This window comes from Pollicipes pollicipes, unplaced genomic scaffold, assembly GCF_011947565.3.
Source record: "Pollicipes pollicipes isolate AB1234 unplaced genomic scaffold, Ppol_2.1 Scaffold_4295;HRSCAF=5057_pilon_pilon_pilon, whole genome shotgun sequence".
NCBI classification, from domain to species: Eukaryota; Metazoa; Arthropoda; class Thecostraca; order Pollicipedomorpha; family Pollicipedidae; genus Pollicipes; species Pollicipes pollicipes.
Window position 1 is genome coordinate 24,811,672 of NW_023596461.1, and position 12,251 is coordinate 24,823,922.

A 12,251-nucleotide genomic window follows, 5' to 3' on the forward strand; every position below is an offset into this window, starting at 1 on the left:
AGGTCTAACATTTTCTGACCATATTAGATTAGTAGGGATGTCGACGAATACAGATTCGGTGAACCAAATTCAATCTGACTTGAAGAAAGAAGTGTACTGGGTTTCTCTGTGGCAGATGTCATTCCAGTATGAAAGGTGTAAGACGATGTGTTTGGGTAGCTTTGGCAGTGATGACATTAGCTTTAAAATGGGAGGTCGGAAGGTAGACCGGACCTGGGAAGAAAAGAACTAAGGAGTCATAATTTCTAGGGTTTTAAAGGTTGAAAATCGATGTGGGATTGCTAGGAGAAAGGCGCTTCGGATGCAGGGACTTATTAACAGGAATGCCCATTGTAAGAATAGGAATGTTATCAAAAAGCTGTGCTTAGCTTATACCGGACCACACCTAGAGTATTGTGCACAGGCTTGGTCCCCATGCTTTAAAAAAGATGTAGATAGGCTGGAAAGAATATAGCGAAAAGCAGCGAGGATGATGGATGGGATCGGCGACTTACAATAGAAGGATAGGCCTAGGGCCTTGGATTTGTATTTGCTAAAATATCGTAGACTTAGAGGGGATCTGATAGAGCATTCAGGATCATGAAGATCTACAAAGATCTAAGACAAGGAAGATCTACAAAGAGCACTACAAATTAGGCCGAGTCATTGGGGAAACCAATTTCATTTAGCAAAAGGTGAGAGCGGAGCTGTGAAGAGGCAGATATCATTAAATCAAGGAGTAGTGAATCGTTGCAATGGGCTGTCGAAGGAAGTTGTACGAAGTTCCTCTTTAGCAACATCTAAAAACCGTTTGGACAAGTTCTATCGGTCTAAAGGTTTCATTTCTAGCTGAAGTCATGCAGGTCAGGTGGTAATCTGAGTCTCGAGAATGTGCGCGGAACCTGGGGTACGCAAACCTCGAACGTGTGTGGCTCTTTGTTGGCCGGATGTGTCTATGTCTTTATGTTCGCAACTGTGTCTCATGTCATACGCGTATTTCACACAAGGCAGAGAAGGCGAACAGGTTTACAAATCGCGATAGAACATTCATGGGAATATACACGTTAGCTGGAGGACACGAAACCTCGGAGATGTGCAAAACATTTTTGCCATTTCTGACCATATGTCTATGCGCATTCCACACGAAACTGTGCAGGCGAGCAAGTCTACAAAACATGACAGAATTTTAATGGGGATATGAACGCTGCGGCTGAAGGACACAAACCCGTAGATTTGTGCTAATGGTGTGTTTGTTTCGTCGAACACTTGCTGTGAAGGGCTGTTACTGGCGTCCCACCCATTAAAAACCCGTGTTCAGCTCATTCTATGTACAACATCACATAGAATCATCATCAGTCGATCATCATCAATCATCCTATTCTTACATGGGCACATGACCACTGATGCTGACGGAGGTGGCGGAGGCCATAGAGGAAGGGGGAGGGGATAGTGGGGCTGAGGATCACATAGTCTGCAATTTGACTAGAATATGCTTTTCTTATTCCAGCATTGATCGTAGCATGGACTTAAGGGCATCTTCCCCCTTAAAAACACTTTCCGCTTATGCAGCCTCCATGCTCTTATTTGCCCATTACCCATTTGCCCATGGCTACTTGTCTACAATCACGAGACGAAGGTATGCTGATTTTTGTAGGGCATTCGAGATCTCTGAATCCCAATGGGCTCAAACATAAATGACCGGGTTCAGTGATACCTTATATCCTATAATGATATGTGTCGGTGTAGCAGTTACCACAGGTGTAGTAACATAGACATGCAGCCAGTCTAAACGGAAAGTGCTTAAGAGAGGGAAGAGACCCGGAAGTGCCTTTTTGCGATCAAGAACCCCATTCTGGATATGCTGGAGGTACGTATGTGCTCCTCAGCCCCGCCCCCTCCCCCCCCCCCCCACCCCGTCAGTCTCAGTCGTCATGGCTTACGGCGTTATTGTACTGTAGCGGCACGGGGTCAACACCTCCATTGTGGGGGTCACCAATAGGTGGCGCTAACGAGTGTTGCTGTTGTGTGTGTGACATTGTGCGTCGTGTGAGAACTGTGTGTGTCTCCAAAGCTTCGCTGCACTGTTAATGTTCGGTAATGATATTAGTGATATGCCTACCACAGAACGGTTGCTAGTATAGCTATTGTTTGGCCGCTAATGGCATATTGACTACCGTAGGTAGATGACAGGCTGGCAGGCGTAGGCAGGCAGATATTTGCTGCTGTCAAGTGCTGTAGTCGAACCGACCCCTATCGATAATATGTTGTGTGCAATCTGACAGCGCAGTGTTCTTTACTCTTCGTGATCCGTCCCTCTCTGGACGCGTTTTCCCTGTCTGTCAGTCCGGGCCGGCATCACCTCGATGCCAGCACAAATGTTTCAAACCAGACCAGCACGACCAACGCAGCAGTGCTAGTCCCGGCCACTCGGCCGCAACCAGCCGGTTGACAGCCCGAGTCCTGAGGTGCGGGTGATTACGCTTGTGTCGCACTGCAGGAGGGGGGGGGGGGGGGGGCCTCGAATTGTCAACTGAAGAAAACAAAGGGCAACTACTGCCACCTTTTCTCTCTATCTTCGCCGAAGATAGTGACGTACGCGACAGCACAGTTGGGCTGATGAAAGGTTTTTTGTGTGATACGTATATGCGCACTAATATGTATATATATATATATATATATATATATATATATATATATATATATATATATTATACATCTATGATATACATAACAATATATATATATATAATATTTATAATCCATATACATATATATATATATATATATATATATATATATATACATATACACACACAAACGCAACATAACAAAAAAATATTGAGGTGTCGCCATACATATCTCAGGACGGACAAAGCATAAGGCACTCGTGAAATGAGAAAAAAACTTTAAGCTTGGCCCTGATTCACCATTTTTTAATAACGCGGACTGATAGAGGATCAGCGGTACCCCTTGCCACTTCCAAACCAAGAAAGACAGAGTCTCGCGGGAAGAAACGGTGTATTGTTAACAACGTATTCTTGCGATTGGTAAGAAATTTAATGTTGCCAGGTCAATAACTGACAACGTTATATCGAGCCGAAAATATTTTTTAACAGCACGTTTTCAGCTCCCCATGTTAACATTCTTGAAACTAAAACATGCGTGCTCACTGTTAGGTTCTGAGCACATTGATATGCTGTTTTGTTGAGTTTCGGGCATACATCCATGATGCTGACTCTGTTAATGCGACAGCGTCGGCCCGCCGCGCGCGATCGGCCAATTCGTCAGCTGCCGTCCACCGTCCTCGTCAGCCGTGGTTCGCCGTGCAGTGTTTCCCAAAACTGTCTCTTTTCAGAAACCAGAAAAGCTAGAGACGTGTTTCGTCTGTCAAAGCACGCTCAATGAATGTCCATAAGCTGCCGAAAATTTGGGCGCGATTGTACAAAATACCGGACAGATACCCCAGCAGTGCGTAGATATGGACTAAATTAACCATTTTAACTACTCCCTTAAAGGTCGAGGGTAAAATATGTGCTTGCGAAACCGATGCCGGCCTACCTTTGTAGATGCGTCCCAGGCCACGGAAGTCCATCTGGTCGGAGCAATTGAACACCACCACGTACTTGCCAAGCGTCTTGCCCATGTCCTTGACGGTCTCCGTTTTACCGGTGCCAGGCCGGCCCGTTGGGGCAGCCGCCCATGGACATGTGCAGCGCCTGGGCCAACGTTATGTAGCACCTGAGATAGGGAGAGCGCAGTCATCTCTCAGGCTATATATCTGTCAATAGCTGATTTTTTCAGTGGAATTCTTCGGCGGTCTCCTTGCCACCCATACATGTGTTACGCAACGTTGTATTTACTAAGCTTTGTGTTTCGTCACTAATCACGAAAGAAGGCAGTGGAATATATGGACAATGTTCTACGTTTTTCGTTTCTAAGTTGTCAGCGTTAGTTAGCGTCCTCAGCAGTGATTTAGTCTATTTCAGCCCACAGACCGGGTAGCAATGGACATTGCCCACAGCCCTGACAGCAAATGGACTCATACCGACAAAAAGCACCGCAGCTTGCAGGAATAATTTAGCACAGTCAGAAACGGCTGAGATATGGCGCACGAGCGTCTGCCGCCGCTGCCGGCCGCAGCTGGACTGACCGGTCAGTCAGAGGTGTGATCACCAGGCGCTCGGTGCAGCCCAGGAACTCGTTCTGGTACACGAAATGCACGTCCGTGATGGAGATGCGCGTCTGGTCCAGGTCGTCTTTGAAGTAGAAGCGGCATTGCTTCAGCCACTCGAAGTCAGTGACAGGCCTTCACCTGCAGCCGGCACTGCAACAGCGTGGCCTGTTAGTTCTCAGCGGGCTTACCAAGATGACCCCGACCGGAGGAGAACACGGCGGTACCAGGCTGACTGATGACAACAGGAACGTTCGCAAAGAGTTGTTCTGTGTACGTTTCGGGGCAAAATGACAGGCGGGATAGGGTGCTCCTTGTCAATATCATCAGCCTCCGCAACAGGCGAAAATCCTCGGACCCTGCATACCGAATGCCAGCGATCAAGAAGCTCTGCTCTCGACGCCGTCAAGGATGGCCTGTGCTGCACAAGAATGCCGCCGCCTGACCCGAGTCTGGCGTTCGGCTCTACCGATCGGCTGCGCCCACCATGTGGTCGAAGATGTCCCTCTGGTGGACGTGCACGGTGACCAAAGTCTCGTACTTGGTCCGCTCCATGCGACTCAGGTCGGCCGCCGTGCGGTCGATCAGCAGGTTCAGCAGCTCCAGAAACCTGCGGCCAGTGCGGCCACGTCACATGCCGCATATGCAGCCAGATCAAGTATATGTCACTGGAGGTCAGCAATCACTAGGAAATGATGCTTGAGCCCGGCTTCATCCCCTGGCATAGCAGTCCCTGCTATTACAGCAAACGATATGATCGCTATGACCGAGAGGACGGTACTGCTGCACAGACCAGGGCGGCTATCCCGCGCCATGGACTGATGAACCACCATCCCAGGGATCTGACGACGCTAACGGTACCTCAGCATACGCGTCAAACACTCCTGGGTGTGTGTGTGTGTGGTGTGTGTTGTGTGTGTGTGTGTGGTGTGTGTGTGTGTGTGTGGTGTGTGTGTGTGTGTGTGTGTGTGTGTGTGTGTGTGTGTGTGTGTGTATGTGTGTGTGTGTGTGTGTATGTGTGTGTGTGTGTGTGTGTGTGTGTGTGTGTGTGTGTGTGTGTGTGTGTGTGTGTGCGGGCGAGCGCGTGCGTGTGCGCGTGGGTGTGCATGTGTTGGGGGCCTAGATTAAACGGTTCGTCGCGTCATACCGGTTGTTGGTCTCCGACATGATCTTGCGGTCGAGCCTGGCCTGACTCAGCGACATCTCGGCATCACGAGTCCAGATCATCTGAATGCCCAGGATGCCCACCTGCCAGAGGCGCACACCGACCGACACTGAACCCACGGCTGTGACGGTCGGACGGACCGGAGACGGTACACACTGCGCGCAACGGTACAACTGTGTGCGTGAGATCGACTCCATCGTCGGCGAAAGTCGGCAGTACTGACCACAGGGTGTAAGAGTCAGGACGTCCCGTCCAGCCTTCCACGCACCGCATGACTTTTTCAGAACTCCGGGTCAAAGTCCAGTCCGGGTCCTTGGGGTAGGGCTTCTCCGAGCATAGCGATCGTGGAGCGAACTTCGCGTCACATACGAGCGGCCGAACTAAACAAATAGTGCCCGTGCGTGGAGCACCTGCGCCTGTTACACAGCAATACCGACGGGTTGTCAGAGTTGGCGAGCTGCCGACCTGGGCTGACCTGACGCACACTGACACAGACCTGGGCTGGCCTGGCACACACTCTGACACAGACCTGGGCTGGCCTGGCACACACTCTGACACAGACCTGGGCTCATCTGACGCACACATTGACACAGACCTGGCAGGCATCACGCACATTGACACAGACTTGGACTGACCTGACGTGCGTATTGACACAAAACTTGACCGGCCTGGCGCCCACTCTGACACAGACCTGGGCTGGGAAGCTGTCGAGGAAGTTGAGCACGTTGATGGTGGGGTCCTGCAGCACAAAGTGACCCTGCCGGATGATCGCGTGCAGCGACTGTTGTGCCATCTTCAGCAAGTTCATCAGCCACATCTCCACACTGCCTTCCGCCCGGACCGGCCTCTCCAGCTGCCGTAACGAGAGTGCGGTATCACTGCTCAGAGGCCTTTCTAGGATTTCACAACGGATGGGCAGGAACCGATGCTTTCACCGAAACCCCTGTTTAGCGTGCTGCGGGTGAGAAAATTGTTGCATGGCAGACAACATCGCTTGTTCTCAATCTGTTCAATAGTGCGATCTACCTAGGGACAGAGCAACATACGTTTTGGGGGTCAACAGATACAACAGATACACAGATACATTGGCTAAACATACCCCAAAATTAGTAAAAGCAAGTTTCTCCTCGGGTTTGGCCTGCTTTACTCCCAAACATGGGGGGAGGAGTCCAGGCTCCACAAGTGAAGGGGGAAACAACATTCAGGTGTTCACCCCGAGACTTTTAGTGTCAACACGTATTCGCACCCATATAAATGCTTGAAGAAAGGAAAAGAGGGGCAGGGGCACGAGCCCCGTGGGTCATTCTGTTATATGTTATCACCATTTCGTTAGGGTAGCCAGGAACGTTGCATTTTCTGAATGATAGCGAGGGAGTCGAACCTGAGGCCCAACAGCGTGACCTCTCTATACATGTGTGTTTCTGAACAGATCTGAGTATGTTCTTCAATAACGTTACACTTATTCCGAGTGGTTAATAACCGGAGGCTCAATTCCACTAATTGGTGACGCATCTGGCCAGACCACATCAAAACCAGGCCCAATAACACACTTCGGAGTGGTACTAAACCACGTTAGGTTAAGACACCTCCCGCTCAGAAAAAAATGGTAGTGAGTGAATTTCATTGGTGACTGTCATGCGCTAGTACTTAAAAGTCCGGTGGGTTTTGCAACAGTTCAGTGAGAGTTGATCTCATCATGCAGTGATGGACTCTCCCTCGCAGTTCAGCGAGAGTTGATCTCATCATACAGTGATGGACTCTCCCTCGCTGGAAATGATGGCTTGGATCTTGTCGTAGTCCGTGTCATGGAACTTGACCGACTTGGTGTTGTCAAAGATGCTCATCAGGTGGCTCTGGATCGTGTGAGAGTCGGAGGCCTGGCCCAGGATCTCCAGCAGCGCCGGGTCGGACACAAAAAAGAAGCGGGGGAACAGCACTCGCTTCTTCTCCAGGTAGCTGCGGCAGTGTCGGCACGGTTAGTTGTGTGTTCCAACCCCAGAACGACGCCGGAAAAGGGAGGAAACGACTACCAGAAGGCTCTCGATTGGGGGCGGAGTTGCGCACAAAGAACGGTGGGACTTCATAGCTGTCGGAACGTGAAGCACGGTGCCAACAGGAATGACAAAACACAGCTGAATGCAGCAAAAGAAGGTGAGGGGATACAAAGTGATCGAACAACATTCTTGATGTGTGTTTGTTGAGAATGACTTCCTACAGAGCTGGTCAATTATCCCGAGGGCGGCTTCCGACAGAGCCAGTCACTGACCCGGAGAGCGACTTCCGACAGAGCCAGTCACTGACCCGGAGAGCGACTGCCGACAGAGCCAGTCACTGACCCGGAGGGTGACTACCGAGAGAGCCAGTCACTAACCCGGAGAGCGACTTCTGGCAAAGTTCCAGCTGCTCCTGCAGGTGCGGTAGCTGCTGCTTAAGCGTCTCCTCGCCCACGCAGCAGGAAACCACGTTCGGCACCTCGTGCGCCCGGTGCATGATACGCTGCCACGACCGGTCGATGATGTAGAACCTGCCGCCAGGGGCGCCACCGGTCAGTCGCCGGCAATACCGCGTCCGTCGGCCGCGCCGCGATACCTGGCGATGGAGTGGCGCCGGGCACCGGGCACTAGCCTTGCCTTGGGGACACTCGCAGTGTCGTGAGTGGGTCACTCACACACCTGGTTTGACTCCGAACGTTGTCGCTCTAATTGATGATGCTTCAGTCACTGGTGCTTCCGAATGCTGCTGGACAAACTCGTCGATCTGATGTGCAGTGTGTGTGGTTGATGAACACAAAATACTACTGTGCGGTCCTACCAATCATCCACCTCGGCCTGTATCGACGCTTCTAAGCGGCACGCTTCAAGGATTTCTTTATTCATTCGCGTTGTTGTGCTGGAGCGCCGAGTGTTAGTCATTGTTGCTGCATCGTCAACCCGAATACGCATGAGAAGGCTGCATCAGCTGAGTGGTCGGAATTCTCGCGCCGCATAACGTGCTGGAAAGAGAGAGAGAGAGAGAGAGAGAGAGAGAGAGAGAGAGAGAGAGAGAGAGAGAGAGAGAGAGAGAGAGAGAGAGAGAGAGAGAGAGAGAGAGAGAGAGAGAGAGACGTGCTCGCTGACCGCTTGGCCTCCTTTGGCAGCTGCTTGGCGATGTCTCCGCCGACGAACACTGCCTCCAGGTAGACCCAGAGATTCTGGACGAACAACCACCGCTCCAGCACCTCGTTGGTGTTTGACAGGTCAGCCAGCAAGTTCTGGATCTGCTTGCGGAACGGTGCGTTGTACCTGCAACCAGATGCGATGCAGGATGAAATAGCATTGCCGATGTTGCTGAGAACATACAAAAATTCCATGCAAATATTGTGGTCTTTTACAGGGACATCTTCCCGCCACCACAACGAGGGTACATGTTTACGTGCTCGAGGCTACGACTAGGGTACTTGAAGTGATATCATAAACTCATCAACTGGCTGTACCTTGGTGAAAATAGAGAGAAGCCAGCACAACAAACCAAAAGTACGCGTATGTTGCGAAAAACATGTTGCTGAAGCGGGGGTTCACCTGCTGGATAGTAGGAGACCAAGCGCTCCAAGCCTGCGCCCCAGCCGTCTCACATGTCATAGAGCAGGTAGTCGGGCGCCGCGGGGCCGTCCTCCAGCCGTCCCACCTGTTGGAGAGCAGGGAGCCCAGCACCATGAGGCTGTCCTCCAGCTGGCCGATAACCTCGGCCGTGTTGTCGCCGCGCAGCAGCAGCTCGCCGCGGTTCTTGAACGTCATGAAGCTCAGCTCCTGGGTGGACCACTCGGTGGTCACCTGGCGCAGCTTGGCCTCGATGTCGCGCTCCTTCACGGCCGATATGCAGATGTCCTGGCGAGCGGACGGTGCGGCCAGGGTCATGGGAGAGACCACCCCACCAGCAGACGGCTGTGCGGCGGAGCGCTCAGCGGGCTCCGAGTCAGCCTCAGGGAATGTCATTAAAACAGTATGCTTAAGTGGCTGGCGGCGCTTGAGGCCCATGGTGAGAAAGTCGCGCGGAATCCATGTCGCGAAAACCGACGGAAAGCTTCGGTGCTCACAATGGAAGACGGGATAGCTGCTATAACAGTTATATTCGAGCATACTCTCCTGTCCGATCGACGAAAATACAAGGTCTTACAGTCTGCAGGTTTCCATCTTGCACATGACCTCTGAAATCACGCAGGGTTTCGTTCGAGCAACAGCAACGTTACCAAGAGTTATTAGACTCGATGGCGGGAATTCGATCTCTTTATCCCTCGTCACAGAGAGCAGCGGCTCGCCACCCCACCTCGATATCCTCCTTGTTCTGCAGCAACGGCGCCATCAGAATGTCCTTCAGGCAGAAGCCGTCGCTCTCCACATCGTAGTGGTACTTGGAGACCTGCGAGAGCCGCTGCCAGTGCCGCGGCTTCATCGCCTTGTTGGCCATCATCTCGATCAGCGGACACATGTCGTTGAAGTCGTCGATGGTCTTCTTCAGCGCGTTGAACGCTGGCCACTCCTTGAGACCCTTGGGCAGCTTGCGGCACCTGTGCGCGGGCCGCGGTCGTCATCAGCGCTGGAGAGGTCGGCGCGGGACCCGCCTCACTTCCAGCGGCAAACGCCGCGCCATCTGGACCGGCCACGCCGTTAGCTGGATCACAATTAAAACCATCTCGCTACCATAGATGATACGAGGAGATCGCATACACCGATGGCAATTTGCTTCCAACAAACAGTACCAGTAAACTCGTATAATGATGCCCACAGATTGATTACCACGAAACGCAGTACCCTTATTATACACCCTCGGCGGAAATCCAACGCATGGCATATACGACGTAGGTTTGCGGGCGGTTCAAAGATGATATTTACAATATTTCTAGTTCCAATCTACCTGTTCTGAAACTCCATCAGCTCGTTGTTAATTTCCTCGATGTTGACCTCGTCCCACAGGATCTCATAGTAGCTGCTCACTCGGTCGATCACGTCGTTGTACAGCCTGTTGAACGGTAATGACAGTCAACCCTCTCCCCACGAGGCCATTTCACACCCTTGCCCAACAAGGAGGGCACGGCATACCGCCCCCTCCTCTCCTCACTGGATGTCGAATTAAGACAGATAAAGCATCGGGGTTGAAGCCAACGTTGCTCGTCGCTCGTTCGATGGTTCGTCTGGGTGGTTGTTGCTTGTTCTCTAAGTTATCCAGATATATCTATTTTTCGTTCAAGCTCAATAGATGACCTTCCAGGTCACGCCAATGACCTAAACAGAACATGTCGGAAATTCAACGGGATTTTCTTGCTGCTGTAGTTTCACAACTTGCGAACAAAAAGCATTCCAAAACAACCAACGCCATTTTGCCGTCTCCCGGTTCCGACAATGACCGGCTTTTGAGGAGGTTCGAGTCAAATGAGTGACCTCTCCGGTCACGGGAGCTTCACGGCAACCGAAATGCCCAATAGAATGCATGCTACGCAACTACAATATCGATAACTTCCATACTGAGCAAGATGGAGTGATCTGGAAGCCATCGATACAATGGTCATCTTCTAAGCTGTCCGACCGTCCTTGCTTTCTGTCTGAACTAATTTGTGGCCTGTGAGGTCAGGCTAAGTCTTTAGGGTCAAGCATGTATGTATACAAATGTATAGCTACGCAGTGCGTATGGTTGTTCGGATAAGATCATCTTGTAAACGCCACTTGAATTATTTGACACATCTTAAGAAGTGTATAACCTTGATTGTATGCATTTCATCTTTGACAGAACAGGGTCCAACTTGCTTATGGTGCCAAATATTTCGTCTGTCTGTCATATGATGACCACCCGCGTTACAGCAATGCGATAAATGTCATCCCGCGCAATACGCCGAACTTATTCCGATGACCTTAAACCCACGATTTGCTATGATGTGTCACATGATTGTCAAAATTATGTTGATGTGGTGGATAGCAGTGCAGCATTTTGGAAAAGAACGTGCCATAAATTTTGTATAAAAGAAAGATGGACATGTTTGACCCCACTTGACCTGTTGTGACCTGACCGCTTGCCCCCAGACGCAATCGGGACCGACATCACGGACGTGAAAATCGATTGCATGGATAAAACAAACTAGTAACATATCCCAGTTGTCATGGTCTGAACTGCATTGTTGATTCGGCGAAAACCTAACTGACATAACTTTCACAAATGGGCCTTGGTCACGAACGATTCCGGCAAAATTGCTTTAAAAAATCGAGAGAAAGAGAAAACATTTTATAAAGTCAGGTACCAACCAAGATAGACTGGCACGATATTTTCAATCGATGCCAAGTACCTCAAGAAACCCTCAGGCAGACTTCGTTTTATCTTCGCCTTCGTCGGCCAAGGATAATTTATGAAAACTGATGAAACATTTGGCAGTTGTGGCACTGGGTGGCAATGGATAAGACAAGCCATTAACAACGTGTTCCAACCCAAATATCTTCAACGCGCAATACCGAAGAACATCCACGACAACAAAAATACTGGTGCATGTGGGAAACTTTTAAATGTCTCATTCGTGGTCTTGCCCATCTAGTCGACAGTCATTGATAGATGCAATTGCACCGATGTGCTTCAGTATGCAAGATGCACGAACATTCGAATCGACGACAACGCTCGACCGCGGCAAAACACGCTGCTAAACGGGTCTTGTCACCGGCTGATCGAGGGCGTTTAACGACAGCGGCGTGTAACGACACACTCCCACCGAGTCGCCTACGTTACAATGCATAAGCGACAGAGCCGGTCAATGGGGGCCTCTGGGGCTGTGAAGCATTCCGGCTCCGGTCGCGGTGGTCTGCACCGCACCTGTACAGCTTCTGCAGAAGATTCAGCTCCTTCTTGATCTGGCCCAGTATGGGGTACTCCTTGTGCTCCAGACCGATTAGCTCTTCGCCGCTGGTGTAGATCTGGTGCCGC

The 12,251-nt window shown here is 50.8% G+C and overlaps 1 protein-coding gene across 1 annotated transcript in view; it reads right to left on the reverse strand.

Annotated features, from left to right (window-relative positions):
- The window catches only part of LOC119097337 (dynein heavy chain 5, axonemal-like), a 118,530-nt gene that overhangs the window by 97,954 nt on the left and 8,325 nt on the right, over positions 1 to 12,251 (reverse strand). The window contains 13 exon segments of the mRNA XM_037220385.1: positions 3,538 to 3,652; positions 3,654 to 3,717; positions 4,130 to 4,291; positions 4,620 to 4,760; positions 5,298 to 5,398; positions 6,007 to 6,168; positions 7,064 to 7,271; positions 7,687 to 7,839; positions 8,432 to 8,596; positions 8,979 to 9,178; positions 9,618 to 9,858; positions 10,206 to 10,310; positions 12,141 to 12,251. The exon segment at positions 12,141 to 12,251 is cut by the window's right edge and continues 23 nt beyond it. Of these exon segments, the coding sequence (XP_037076280.1) occupies positions 3,538 to 3,652; positions 3,654 to 3,717; positions 4,130 to 4,291; positions 4,620 to 4,760; positions 5,298 to 5,398; positions 6,007 to 6,168; positions 7,064 to 7,271; positions 7,687 to 7,839; positions 8,432 to 8,596; positions 8,979 to 9,178; positions 9,618 to 9,858; positions 10,206 to 10,310; positions 12,141 to 12,251 (1,928 nt within the window).